Source organism: Macaca thibetana, chromosome 8, assembly GCF_024542745.1.
Source record: "Macaca thibetana thibetana isolate TM-01 chromosome 8, ASM2454274v1, whole genome shotgun sequence".
NCBI classification, from domain to species: domain Eukaryota; kingdom Metazoa; phylum Chordata; class Mammalia; order Primates; family Cercopithecidae; genus Macaca; species Macaca thibetana.
The window spans coordinates 73,462,858-73,478,872 of record NC_065585.1 but is presented as its reverse complement, the minus strand read 5'-3'; the positions used below and the strand labels follow the sequence as shown (position 1 = coordinate 73,478,872).

General features: G+C 34.9%; 1 protein-coding gene across 12 annotated transcripts in view; it reads right to left on the bottom strand.

Moving 5' to 3' along the window:
- The window catches only part of EYA1 (EYA transcriptional coactivator and phosphatase 1), a 338,095-nt gene that overhangs the window by 89,639 nt on the left and 232,441 nt on the right, over positions 1–16,015 (bottom strand). For all 12 annotated transcript variants that reach the window (XM_050801903.1, XM_050801902.1, XM_050801900.1 and 9 more), the window contains 2 exons: positions 15,033–15,115; positions 14,439–14,625 (listed from right to left, as the gene is read on the bottom strand). In XM_050801903.1, coding sequence (XP_050657860.1) covers positions 14,439–14,625; positions 15,033–15,115 — 270 coding nt within the window. The remainder of the gene's footprint in view (positions 1–14,438; positions 14,626–15,032; positions 15,116–16,015) is intronic.

Sequence of the window (16,015 nt, the reverse complement as noted above, 5' to 3'; positions counted from 1 at the left end):
TTAGTAGAGACAGGGTTTCACCATGTTAGCCAGGATGGTCTGGATCTCCTGACCTCATGATCCGCCTGCCTCGGCCTCCCAAAGTGCTGGGATTACAGGCATGAGCCACCACGCCCAGCCCAACCTTTTAATTTTTAATTTTAGTTTCTCAATAATTGATATCCCACTTTTCTAAAAGAAGGGTTTAAGATAACCCACCAAATATATACATAATAACAGTCATCTTTTTTTAAAAAATGAATGAGTACATTCGAAGAAAAATGTGGATCAGAAGGGGAAAATGGAGCCCGTGAGGAAATGGACCACACGGGTCTTCTTGCAGTCCATGCAGGGCAAAGGCAGGAACAGTTCTATGGCTCATAGTGTGCATAAGATGTGACAAAGAACTTCTTCACAATAATGGAGGTGTTCCCCATTCACCCAGGTACAAACCTGCACATCCTGCACATGTAACCCAGAACTTAAAATAAAAAATGTAGGTGTTCCCATCATAGAGACGGGAAGGAAACACCTCACAGAACTGCTCACTGAGGAATACTGTGGAATGCGAGGAGCACACCCTCATGGTAAACAAAACAGCAAGTGTCACAAGATTCTTTCTTCTAAGGCTGATTATTGCTGACTCTGTAACTCTGCAGTTCACTACTTCTGAGTGCAGAACCCTGGAATAAGACATCTTGAGGGTAAAACTGAAAATATCTGGAGGCATGCAGTCATGACATATTCTTATGCCAGCTGACAGTAACAAGTTTCTCCTTTGAGTTTTAAGCAGCAGTGAGGTAAGAGGGTACGCGAAGGTGTTATTTGCTGGGTTGAGTGGGGGAGGGGGAAGACTCATAGGCTTTACTAAGTTAGCAGTGCCGAGAATAGAAATAGACATTCTCTAATGAAAATTACAGGCCCAATCAGGAAAGATTCCCATGTAGAAGGCCACAGTCCTGAGGGAAGGCCAATGATATTCCTTAAAAATCGCCTGGGTTCCACACAGACCATGAAGTTACGGGCCATCAAACCTTCAAAGTTACATGTGATAGTGTGACCATGATAATTTTATACTGGGAGATTTTTTTTGAAACGGAGTCTTACTCTCTCTGCCAGGCTGGGGTGCAGTGGCATGATCTCAGCTCACTGCAACCTCTGCCTCCCGGGCTCAAGCAATTCCCTGCCTCAGCCTCCTGAGTAGCTGGGATTACAGGTGCCCGCCACCACGCCTGGCTAATTTTTGTATTTTTAGGAGAGACAGGATTTCACCATCTCGGCCAGGCTGGTCTTGGACTCCTGACGTTGTGATCCACCTGCTTTGGCCTCTCAAAGTGCTGGTATTACAGGCACCCAGCATGGCCTAAATTTTTTTTTTTTAGATTTTGGCAAAAAGGGAAAAAAAATGACCTCAGCAAAACCTAGAATAAATTACAGTATATTAGTTTAGATTCTCGATGACTATTACCTTTGCAGAATAAAAGATTTAATGCAAAGGAATTGTAATAATTTTGTTTTCAGTCATAGAAATCTCCCACAAAAAACTTGTAAAATAAACTAAAGGCAAGTAAACTTGCTGACTAGCCTTACAAGATTAACCAGTAGTCTGGGACCAATAAACATTAACTGAATTAATCTTAGAGAATTGCTTTGACTTCTCTACCTATATTCCATAGCCATGATTCCCTGTTCACGCAGGCACTACTCAAGGTTTCTAGGTAAATTAATTCATCAGTCAAGGTCTAGTAACCCAATTAAGACAGCTTCGTCACCCCTAGAATATGACCATTATCCACTCTCCAGTAATCTCTGGATAACCTAGTAGAAACCTCTAATTATTATTCTTACACATTTCAACCACTGGTTTAAGCTTCCCTCAGTCATTCTACATGAAAGAAACTGGTGAGCCACACTTTTGAGGCTTCAGTGTCTGAAACAACCACAATCCCCAATGTACAACAGTAATGAACTTCAAGAGGGAAGAACGCATCAGCTTCCTGAGGCCAGGGGCTTTGCCTTTCTTGTCACCCACATATTCCCAGCACCAAGCACAGTGCCTGGCACACAGCAAGCATTGATAAATATCTATTGAATGTCCAAATGGAAGAAATGGACATGTGAGGGCCTAATATGTATCAGTCACTTTGCTAGCCACTTACTAGTCATTTCATTCTCATAGTCATCCCATGCACAAGAGTGGTATTATGCTCATTCCATAGAGAAATAATACACCAAGGAGCTAAGTGGCCTTCCCAAGTGAGTGGCAGAGCCAGAATTCAAACCCAGGTTAGCCCAACTCCAAATCCCTAGCCACCACTCCAGTTTTTCCTAATTGTATTCAAAGGGAGGGTGGTGGCCAAGAGACATTCCCAGACATTCTCAGACGGGGTGGTGGGGGAAGCACAGGTGGAAAGTGGTATCCAGCCTCAGCCAGATATGACTGGGAAGCACTGGACATTACACTCAGTTCTCAATGAGTACTGTCATATCAAAAATCAGAAAAGACTTAAACTAGAGAAACTCCAATAACTTTAATCTGTTAACTTGTATCCCTAACTGCTCCTACCTGGGAACTCATTACAGGATAAAAGGATAGCCATCTCCATCTTTGGGAGACAGTTGTGCTACCCAGGGAAGTATGGGAAAGGCCACACTATACCCTTCTGTCTCCCAAGGCTGCCATTCTAGTGTCCCGTCAAGAGATGTCACCAATGGCAGGCTGTGCTGCTTAGGAAAAATTTAATCTTTCTGGATTCCTTACTTTTATTCAGTAAGGTGAAGGTCTTCAGCAAAATAATCTATACAGTCGATGCTAACCGAAAGTTAAAAGCTTTCCTATTGCCCAGCTGCTTTACGCTAAGGTTATACAAGTATATTTGTACATAAAAGAGAGTAGTCTATTTACAAATAGGCTATGTTCTAAATATGTTTAAATCAGTTGTTTGAAATTCAGAAGCTATTTTCTCACAGATGGCAGACATGATTTCCAAACCAATTCATGCTGACCTAATCAATCAATAACCAGGTGAAATACTGCACAAATATAACGCAAAATAGCAAAGAATTATAACCTTAAATATCAGCAGTCACATAAAAGTGAAAGAGTTAAAACTTATCTTAAATAATGGTAATGAAGAAAATGAAATTTAAATTAATGAAGAGGTCCCTGAAGTTTCTGAAGGAGTCAGATCAGGATTTTCAAAAGTGTTAGAAGGTGATGGTACTGGATTCAGACTCCCAATTTCACTTTAAAATGAATGGCTTCCCTTTTGCTTGATAGAATCGTCACCATTCCTACACCTAGTGTCCATCAATCATGAGCTGCCATTTGAGTTATTTAAAATTTTTTTAAAAAGATAAGGATAAAAAGGAGGACAAGATGCGAAGAGGTCCCTGGAAGGAAGGGGAGGGAAATGGTAAAGAGATATGGCAAGTTGTTCCCTAGGCAGGTCCATGACAGGTGACTATTCAAATAGGATACAGGGGAAGCAGGGAGTGAACAGATTCAGGAAGTGGAAAATGAGAGAGAACAGGAGCAAACAGCTGTTGGATTATCCAAGATATCCACAAACTGCTTTAAAATTCAGTGAATACTTATGACATAATAACCCAAAATATACTACATATCTCTTCCCTATAATTTCAGACCTACATTATTTTATCAGCAAGTAAAGCTCAAACATTTAACACATATTTAACTGAATGCCTCATAATATATGCTTTTGCTGAGTGCTGATTACAGAAGATGATTACTACACAGCTACTACCTTTAGGACTCTGTTTACATTTTCATTTTTCTGCTCCTTTGAAACTTCAGACACAGTGGTTTCAAGCAGCAGCATGCTTTACTGATTAAAAACTCAGTTTTGAAGTCAAGTTTCCAGAGGTTTAATTTCAGTGTTGTCACTGACCTTTCCTTAGTTTTCCCATCTGTAAAATGGGGACAATGACAACACAACTCTATCTCATGGAACTGGGTGGGAATTATCTAAGTTAATGGATGAACAGTGCTTAGAACAATACTCAGCACTAGTAAATGTTCAAAAAAAATTAGCCACTATTAAATTTGTATGTATAATCCACAACAAAAATACTTATTGAAATTTTCTCTGTATATTGTCTAGTGAAAAAGTAAGGTACAGAACAGCATGGATAGTACTCTATTATTTGTGAAGGACCAAAAAGCTAAACACACTTGAATGTGGAAAAAAAGAGAGGAGTGGGACAGTTGTTAAGTATATGTTTATATAAGTAAAGAATATCCTTGAAACATTGCTGAAGGAAACCAAGGTGCTGGGTATCTGTAAACACATCTGTGCCTTTATAATTTTGTCCCATGTTCATGTATTATTATTCAGTAAATTTAAAAAATTTATCAAACAATATTTACTATCAACATAGAAATAACACTGGTAGCCCCATTAATCCATCAATTCTGCCTTTATTTACAACTTAATCCAAAAGCCACTTACTAAACGTTGCAATCGCAATTAAATTAGGTGAAGAGATGGCAAACACTTAAAACTCTGTCCTCTTTACAACCATCTCCAATTAAAAAACTGAATCAGTAAATGCTGATGTCCTCCAACTTAAACACAAGAACCTATTACATTGATTTGTGTTGGTCCCATAGGACACTTAGTATGTAACAGTTTTTCAAATAATGAATCAATCAGTTACAAAAGAAGATAATAAATGTTTGGGAGGGTTAATAAACTAATTTAATTAGCTCAATAATATATGCATTCTTATTTTGATTAATATACAAATCATATGGTATGTTTAAATATAAGAAAGAATTACATATTAAAAGCCAATGTGCTAAAATTGACTCTAAAAGGCATCCTGACATATGGCTAAGTAATTGAAAAAATTAGGGAAACCAGTAATGAGGCACAAAAGGGGTAAGTGCTTAGGAGACTTAATTTTTCTTTTCTTGGAAATAAAGTCCAAAATTCACAGGTAACAAAGCTCATTTTTATAATGTTTCTCACAGTATAAAAGAGTGAACTTTATTTCCATGAATTTTATCATCTCATTATACCACTATATATCCTCCGGAAAAAAAGAAAGAAAGAAAGAAAGAAAGAAAGAAAACAAATGCCATCAAGACAAACAAACCCGACAAACCCAAAACAAACATCTGTTTTGTTTTCTCACATCTTAGTAGCCTGGCTATTTTAGATACAAATATTTGTTTTGCTGACAAATGTTTCCAAAACATTAGTTAAAATTGTTTTGCTGAAATAGTTTATTTTTGAGCCGAACAAATTGCAAATTTTTCCAAAGTCCACAAGGCATCTGTGAAAATGAGCAAGTATGGCCTGCAGATTTTCCAAACTGTTCACTTGGCAAAATGGAGGCATCAAGACGCTTGCTATTGCAAACCTCAGAATCATTTCCACAATGAACAGACATAAGCAGGTTAGTGAGTACAGATGAGACCCAAATATCCTGCATGACAGGGAAGAGAGCCGGGAGTTTAGTTTTTTTGTTCTGTCACACTGAGTTCCTCTGAGGGCTCAGAGTTCTGCAACTTTGAACACGAACATTCCCCTCTTTTTCAGGCGCTTTGCTCTACTTTCTTGTGCCTTGGCAGGGATCAAAGAAGCAGAGGGAACAAATGCTTTCCCATGCATATTGAATTCCCTCTTATACTGATTTTTCCTCTGTCACTTGAAATTCAATATTGGCAAGATTCCCGTCCATCACCTTAACCAGTAAATTGTCTGCATGCGATCAGCGCACGTGAAGGTAGATTTCAACATCAAGTTGCTGTCAGAAATTCAAACGAACAAATCCTTTGATAAACAAACTTTTCTACGGCATTCATACTAAATCTTATTCCTAAGAACTAATTATCTTTTATTTCACATTAATCTAAAATGTTTCATTCACCATTCACTTTTACCTTTATCCCTCACTGCTTTGTATTTGTATTATTTTAAAAATACAATATTATCAGTAAACAGTGCTTTTGTAAGAATTTAGCCTCAACATTCCTGATTAACTTAATGATACCTAACACTTACTGAGCATTTAAGAGTGATTTGCCTCATTTTCCTCATCTACAAAATGGAACAAATAGTACCTATCTCATGGTATATTGTAAGATTACATGTGGTAATGAATGTAGAGCTCTAAGCTCAACAATTGTGTTCGATTGTATTTTATTATGTATTGTGATGATAGCTATCATAATTATTATGAGATATTCTAAGAGATTTGGGATAAAACATATGTTGTCAGGCCAAATTATTGAAATATAGCACAGTGGTTGGATTATAGATGATTGTTTAAATTTTGATTATACACATGAATCATATGATAAAAAATATCTTCATAGGAATAGCTTAAGTGATCTTTTGAGAAAAGTCAATTAAAATTTTCTTAATACTAAAAAAATTATTTTTATCACTCTTTTGAAAGAATATATTGAGTTAGATTAGTAGTAATATAACTTAAGCTTTTAGGGATCAGTACAAGATGATAACTTACTCTATACCTCAGTGGCTAGGGGATGATAAAATGCTAGTTTAGATATTAGCACAAAAGGAAAACACCTTCAAATTTATTTTTTCCCTACCTCTATTTTGATCATAGAAAAGAAATCATTGGCTTTGTAAAAGATGGTTTCTTCCTAGATAGTACCATTCAGGACATAGGCATGGGCAAAGACTTCATGTCTAAAACACCAAAAGCAACGGCAGCAAAAGCCAAAATTGACAAATAGGATCTCATTAAACTAAAGAGCTTCTGCACAGCAAAAGAAACTACCATCAGAGTGAACAGGCAACCTACAGAATGGGAGAAAATTTTTGCAATCTACTCATCTGACAAAGGGCTAATATCCAGAACCTACAAAGAACTCAAACAAATTTACAAGAAAAAAAAAACAAACAATCCCATCAAAAAGTGGGCAAAGGATATGAACAGACATTTCTCAAAAGAAGACATTCATACAGCCAACAGACACATGAAAAAATGCTCATCATCACTGGCCATCAGAGAAATGCAAATCAAAACCACAATGAGATACCATCTCACACCAGTTAGAATGGCAATCATTAAAAAGTCAGGAAACAACAGGTGCTGGAGAGGATGTGGAGAAATAGGAACACTTTTACACTGTTGGTGGGATTGTAAACTAGTTCAACCATTGTGGAAAACAGTATGGCGATTCCTCAAGGATCTAGAACTAGATGTACCATATGACCCAGCCATCCCATTACTGGGTATATACCCAAAGGATTATAAATCATGCTGCTATAAAGACACATGCACACGTATGTTTATTGAGGCACTATTCACAATAGCAAAGACTTGGAATCAACCCAAATGTCCATCAGTGACAGATTGGATTAAGAAAATGTGGCACATATACACCATGGAATACTATGCAGCTATAAAAAAGGATGAGTTTGTGTCCTTTGTAGGGACATGGATGCAGCTGGAAACCATCATTCTTAGCAAACTATCACAAGAACAGAAAACCAAACACCGCATGTTCTCACTCATAGGTGGGAACTGAACAATGAGATCACTTGGACTCGGGAAGGGGAACATCACACACCGGGGCCTATCATGGGGAGGGGGGAGGGGGGAGGGATTGCACTGGGAGTTATACCTGATGTAAATGACGAGTTGATGGGTGCTGACGAGTTGATGGGTGCAGCACAGCAACATAGCACAAGTATACACATGTAACAAACCTGCACGTTATGCACATGTACCCTTATTAAAGTATAATAATAATAAATAAATAAATAAATAAATAAAAATAAATTAAATTTAAAAATAAATAAATAAATAAAAAATAAAAAATAAAAAGAGCAAAAAAAAAAGATGGTTTCTTAAAAATAAAAATGAGTGAAATCCATAATTTATTATTTAAAGTAATCATGGATTTAATTGTGACACTGTCATACAGCCTTTGAACAAGGAAAATTAGTTGATTATGATCAAAATTTTATTTTATAGAGAGTGAAATCTGAATTTACCATGGAATACCCTTCTACTCAGAAATTACACATATTTTCTAATAAGAGATAACCATTTAATCTGTAAGATGTGAATATCTGGGTAACTGTAACTAATGATATTTATTGTAAACTATGAAATTTCTAAGATTTTTCTCTCCAATAAAATGTTTATAAATATATACCTCATTAAAAGGGAGGATTCCAATGGTAATGAAAACAAAAATAACTATTAAAATATTGGAAAGTAAATGAAAATGAAAAAGAAGAACTCATCGAATTTTGTGAAATGCCACACAAACAGTGCTCAGGAGAAAATTAACAGCACTGAACATACATATTAGAAAAGAAAGATCTAAAATCAATCATCTAAGCTCCACTCTTAGGAAACTATAAAAAGAAAAGCAAGTTAACTCAAAAGCAATCAGAAAAAAAAGTAATGAAATTGTGAAAATCAGAAAAGTTAATAAAATTAAAACCAGGAAAACAAGAGAAAATCAATGAAATTGGCTTTTTGAGAATATCAATAAAATTGACAAACCTCTAGGCAGGCTAACCAAGATAAAAAGAGAATACACAAATTACTAATATCACAAATGAAAGATAGACATCATTAGCAATCTCATGAACATTAAAAGGATAATAAAGAAATGTTATGAACAATTCTATTTCCACAAATTAGACAAAATTAGATGAAATGGACCAATTTCTTAAAAGACAGTCTACCCAAACTCACAGAAGGAAAAATAGATAATATGAATAGGCCTGTACCTATTAAAGAAGTTGAGTCAACAATTAGTCTTTCAAAACAGAAAGCATTAGACCAGGATGGGTTCCCTGGTAAATTCCATCAAAATACTTAAGAAAAAAATTGATTCCAATTCTCTGCAATCTGCTCCAGAAAAGAGAAGCAGAGGGAACATTTTGCAACTTCATCAGTGAAGCCAGCATTACCCTAATACTGAAACAAGATAAAGGCATTACAAGATGTGAAAACTGGAACAGTATTTCTCATGAACATAAATGCTAAGACCCTCAACAAAATATTAGGAAACTGAATCCAACAATGTATAAAAATTGTATGTCATGACCAAGTAGGATTAATCCAAAATATATAAGGCTGGTTCAACATTTGAAAATTAATGTAATCCATCACATCAATGGGCTAATGAAGAAAAACCATATGATCAAATCATCAGATGCATAAAAAGCATTTGACAAAGTCCAATACCCATTCAAAAAAAAAAAAAAAAACTCTCAGTAATCTAGGAAAGAGGAGAGAGCTTCCTAAAGTTGACAAAGAACACCAAAAAACAACTTACAGCTGACATCATACTTAATGGTGAGAAACTAGATGTTTCCTTTCTAAGATAAGGAACAAAGCAAAGATGTCCCCTCTACCACTCCTGTTCAACATTGTACTAGAAGTCCTTACTGATACAATAAGAAAATAAAAGGTATACAGATTGGGAAGGAAGAAATACAACTGTCTTTATTCACAAAAAAACATGATTGTCCATGTAGAAAATATTTTTAAAAATCAACAAATATTCACCCCCAAAACCAAACAACTCCTGAAACCAATAAGGAAGATTTCAGGATATAACATAATAGATAAAAGTCAAATGCTTCTCTATATAACAGCAATGAGCAGTTGGAATTTGAAATTAAAAACACACCACTATTTCCATCAACACTAGAAAGGGAAAGAGAGAGAAAGAGAGAGAGAGAGACAGAGACAGAGAGAGAAATACTTAGTTGTAACTCTAAAAATTATACATAAACTTTATATGAGAAAAACTATAAAACAAATCAAAGAAGATATAAATAAATGGAGAGATATTCCATGCACATGGATAGATTCAATATTGTCAAGACATCAGTTTGTCCCAATTTGATCTATAAATTCAATGTGATTCCAGCCAAAATCTCAGAAATTTATTTTGTCGATACTGACAAATTGATTCTAAAGATTATATGGAGAGAAAAAAGATTCAGAATAGCCAACACAATGCTGAAGGAGAAGAAGAAAGTTGAAAGACACTGACTTTAGGACTTATTATAAAGCTATAGTAATCAAGACAGAGTGGTATTGGTGAAAAAATAGACAAATGGATCAATGGAACAGAAGAGAGAGCCCGGAAATAGCCCCACTTAAATACAGTCAAGTGATCTTTGACAAAGCAGCAAAGGCAACACAATGGAGAAAAGACGGTTTTTTTTTTTTTTTTTTTTTTTTGAGACGGAGTCTCGCTGTGTCTCCCAGGCTGGAGTGCAGTGGCGTGATCTCGGCTCACTGCAAGCTCCGCCTCCCGGGTTCACGCCATTCTCCCGCCTCAGCCTCCCAAGTAGCTGAGACTACAGGCGCCCGCCACCACGCCCGGCTAGTTTTTTGTATTTTTTTAGTAGAGACGGGGTTTCACCATGTTAGCCAGGATAGTCTCGATCTCCTGACCTCGTGATCCACCCGCCTCGGCCTCCCAAAGTGCTGGGATTACAGGCTTGAGCCACCGCGCCCGGCCAAGACGGTTTTTCAAAAATTAATTTGGAACTACTGCACATCCATATGCAAAAATGAATCCAGACCTTGACCTTACATTTTTCACAAAAATGAATTCAAAATGTATCAGAGACCTAAATGTAAAATGCAAAATTATGAGACTTCTACATAGTAACACAGGAGAAAAATCTAGATGGCCTTGGTTTTGGCAATAAGTTTTTAGATACGGGAGCAAAGGCATAATCCATGAGGGAAAAACTGATAAACTGGATGATTAAAATTAAAAACTTCTTTGCAAAAGACACTGCTAAGAGAAAAGAAAATCCACAGACTGGGAGAAAATATTTGCAAAACACCTATCTGATAAAAGATGTGTATCAAAATAAACAAAGAACTCCTAAAACCTAACAATAAGTAAACAACCTGTTTGAGAAGTGGGCAAAATATCTGAACAGACACCTCACCAAAAAAGACATACAGGTGGCAAATAAGCATGTGAAAAGATGCTTCACACCATATGTCATTAGGAAACAAAACAACAAGATAGCACTACTCCTCAATTAGAATGGCCAAAATCTACAACATGACAACACCAAATTATGGCAAGAATATGGAGCAACAGGAACTCTCATTCATTGCTGACGAGAACACAAAATGGTAGAGCCACTTTGAAAGATGATTTGGAAGTTTCTTCCAAAGCTAAACGTGGTGCTGCCATATGATCCAGCAATCACACTCCTAGGTATGTACCCACAGGAGTTGAAAACTTATATCTATTTAAAAACTGCACACAAATGTTTATAGCAACTTCATTCATAATGGCCCAAAACTCAAAGCAACCAAGATGTCCTTTAATTGGGGGTAAGTGGTGATTGGCATGGCTAGTTGAAGAGTAGGCATGAGTTTTTTTTAATACAATAAACAAATTAAAATGTCATTGAGTGACTAGAAATTATCTATATTTCTCAAGGTAGACAGATTCTAACATTTGTGCAGATGACGTGAATTTTTAAATTAAGATAGTGAAGAAAGAGCTAACAAATTCATTTTTAAAAAACGGAATGTAAAGGCACTATTTTTAGTTTTAAATAGAGTAAAATTTTGGAAGCTTTCAGATTCAAGTTATATTATTTTTAACGCATTAAAATATCCATCCAAAGGGTAATATAGCTTTGAATATTTCATTATAAACACTTGAAAATAATTTTTGAACTCAAAATTCATGAGGAATTACATGTTTACAAGTAACACTGCATATCATCACAGAAAAGTAACTTTTAAAAGGCACGAAAAACCCCGCAAATGAGTCCTTACATGTTTGCCCTGAAAAATCCTTACAAAATTATCTTTATATGTCCATTGTGACATAACAATTCAAACAACAATGCAGGAACAGAAATCATGAAGCATGAGAGAAATATCACATATACCTAGATTTGACCCTACTGCATAATATTATGAAATTGAAAGGCAGAAACCAGGTCATACATAAGATAAGAAAATGACTAGAGTCTAACTCTCCAGTATTATAAAATACTGACTTTAAGCCCAATAGACTAAAAGAAAAAAAAAAGACACAAAATTATTCCAACAAAAAGAGACATGCATTATTTTAATGATGTAAAAAATTCTACCTCAAGACAGAAATTATTTTTAATAAATCATTTCTAATCCTTTAGTTTAATAAATTCTTCTGTTTTATGTACTTTACCATCAAAACTTCCTTTTCATCAAGAATAGTGAGTCTATTATTTTATATACAACTACTAAGAAAGACAAGTTAATGCCAAAAAACAGGCTGAATTTGTGGTCTTATCACAAATTGAAGAATGAAAACAAAATACCCAGACTAGATCTTCCTTGAATTTTTTAAGAAAACCATTTCTTTTTCAACGTGGAAACTCAGTGAACTTTCCACTTCTAATTATGCAACACAAGAAAGGCTAATCCAGACATACGCGCTTTAGTTGGAAGAGGTATGTATAAGAAATCTGAAAAGTATTATTTTTTCCTCGGTTCAACTCATTCTTATTCTTTTCCCATAAGACAATGAAATTAAAATAAGTACCTAAAACACTAAGCACTTTTACTTTTACAATACAAACTAAAATACATCATTCACTCTTAAAACCATGGACAGATTTTGAAATTAGAATTTTTCATTGTTTTCCATGTGGCCTGGCTTTGAACTCCACCATCCCCACTCTTTAACATAGCATCCCTTTTAGGAAAAAAACTCACTTAGAACAATGTCTGGTTTCAGAGACAAACACTTATATCTAACCAGATGGCCTTTTCAAAAAAGCTCTAACCAACCTTAATTTAAGAAACACAATTAAGTCTTCACCAGTTTATTTATAATGTAGTCTTCACAACCAAAATGTCATAAATTAAATAAAATTATTCTGCAGTCTCCTTTTCTCATTCTATGACTCTCTAGACCCTAAAAGAGGTTTGCTACATCTCATTCACATAACGATCCTCATTTCAAAACTCCTTTTAGTTCTCAGGAAGCTTGAATGACACAGGTGGTTCAAATGAAAAGACAAGATCTCCCTAAAGTTGCGACAAACCATTACCTTTCCTCATGATGCCTATATGAAGTTTATGTAAGTAGAGAAAATTCCATAAAAACTCCTACAATAAATTCAATGCATTCTACAATAAAATTTATCTTCAGTATGATTATATAGATGTGAAATCTAATTAAAGGAAGGGACAGACATGTATACTCGGTTCTATGAACACTGTATATACACATGTAAACTGAACGAGGAATATAATATCAACTTAGTGTTTGGAAAATAAAGACACATGGAATACAATTATAAAAGACAAAAATATTTAAAGTTAAAATGTGCAGCAGAAATAATGAGCATGAGAAGTTAACTGAAAGACAAGAATGATGAAACTTTAGAATAAAGCAATGTCTGAATACTTTTTTAAAAGGGAAAAAACCTGGAACATGAAAAATTTGGAAGATTTTTAGGGGAGTAATCACCCATTAATATTTAAAATATAATTATATAGTCAAAAATTATATTAGTATTTATGACACAGAACTCTTTTTCATGATTTAGGATAACCTAGAATGAACACTGATTATAAAGCATCAGAGAGGGAATTTTTTCATTGTTAAGACCATTTTAACCTGACTTGTAGCAATAGAGTGGGCTTTAGCTCTGGAAACAGGCAAGAGGAAGAAAACTTTGACTCTTTGAGGATAACAGCTTAGTTTGTAATCCACGAAAGGTATGATTACATCTTTAAAAAGTTAAGGCAAGGAGGTGAGAAGTATGTAAAAGTATAGGAAATGTTAAGTAAAGACCAATTCAGGAAATTAAGCAGACACCATTTAGAGTTCAAGAAAGAAAGAATCAATGAGGGGAAGAGGTATCAAAGACATCATGTAGGAAGATTTCCACACGGAGAGGCTGGCATTTGGAAGAGACCAGCAAGGGTTGTGCAGAAGTATAACAAATGCCCACACTCATGGCACATCGTCATGAAATTCACAGTGGGCCACATGTGGGAAAGCAGAGGCTCACTTTTGATTGTTTTTTAAACTATCAGCAAGATATTACTTTGATGAAAAACATTAAATATTGAATAATGATAAAGGCTAAATTCTAGGCATTGCCGTTTCATGCTCAATATGTGGTGCCAATGAATTATAGTTATAGCTCAGTATTTATAGTTACACATCTCGAAAATGACATACATCTTAAAAATTGAGTATATTTACAAATAAAATCTCTATTTCATGTGCTTTTGATGTTTATATACTTTATTTTAAAATTTCAAGCAAATAAAAAAAGTAAATAAAAATGAATGCCACAGTCATGCTGCTTGACTTATATTTAGTCCTTGCCAAAAGCTGCCAAAATCGTGCAACCACTACATGAATATATGACTGTAGAAAAATGCATTAAAACCATTGAAAATATCACCTGCAGGACTAATAATATTCGCATAATTACCTGCTGTGGGATCTGTAACTGCTTGGCTGGTGATGCCAGATGGTGGTTCTTGAAGCTGGTAAGTGGCATTGGTGGATGGTGTCGTTGGGCTGGTGTTGCTGCTGGTCATATAATGTGCTGGATACGGTGAGCTGTTATAATACTGTGCGTACTGACCCTGGCCAAAACTGGGGTAAGACGGATAGTCCTACGAAATCAAACCACACAAGAATTGTCTGTCAAAATACTGCTGCTTATCTCTTACATATCAAAGTGTAACTGTATGTTTGGGTTTCTGAGGCTTTTCTGAATTCACACAGGAGGGCATATAAGTACACATTAACTAAAGAGCTCAGACTTGAAAACAAATTTTATGTAAGATTATATACATTCCTCTTATTTTTGCTCTTCTATGATGCAATACTAGGTAAAATTAAACCAATCTGAAAACCAAACAACTCACCACAAAAGACTGCTAAAGTGAATTTTAAAAGAAAACTGCTAAAAGCCTTAGGAAAACTCTCACTTATAATATAAACAGATCTTTATTTATATAAGAAAATCATGTTGTATTTAAAGATATTTTTCAGAAGTTAAACTGGCTTTTTAAATTACCTGCTGTGAACTATTAAATCCAGAGGAATTTGTGAGTGAATTATTTCCTGTATATAATCCTGATGATGTTGTAAAACTGCCACCTAAAACAGAATGAAAAGAAATATGGTTACATCAGGCTATGTGGAATAATATGGGTCCAGGAAAACAGCATTTAGATAAGGCAGAATTGGCATTTGGGTTTATCTTCAACACTAGAATCCGTTGTCATGTCCAAAATGTAGTTTTCTTAACATAGTTGATATTTTTACTACAAAATTAAAAAACAAAGAGGTTTCAATTTCCAAGGATGTTAGTAACCTATATAGACTAAGGACAAAATTATACATTTGTGTAAAAATATTAGACACTGAACTTTTCAATTTACAAAACACATCAAGATTTTTCATGTATTTATATTAAATTCACATAATGTAAAATGATGGGGGGAGATTAGATGATCTTTAAGGTTCTTGCAAGCTCAAAAACTATGATACTACTTCCAAGAATTTAAAATGCTTTCAGACTTGTATTATATGGTCATTAAAATGGCATACTGAAAAAGCCATTTCATTTCACAGAAGAATGAATGGCAGCACTTGATAAATTTGATACAACAAAGATGAAAGAGGAATATGATTAATGTTTTATCTATTACATGTGCTGTCAAGATAATGTTCTGTTGAATGTCCACATTGTTAAACAATGAATAGTAGGCACTGTGTAAGATATAACACGAGAGCAAAGCTGAGCTCTCTCTTTCACATGATTTACTCTTTTGTTATTAAGCTATGCAAAACAATAATATGTTACCATTGATAATCATTATTGGCAAAGATTTTTTAAGAAGATCAGGGATTGGGAAATATATAAAAAATGGCATTCATACACTGCAAAATGGGAATTTACATAGGCACAATCTTTCTGTTTGGCTATTTGGCTTATGATTGAGAAATTCTGTATGCCATTTAACCCAGCAATTTTATGTCAGGCATTTACTCTAA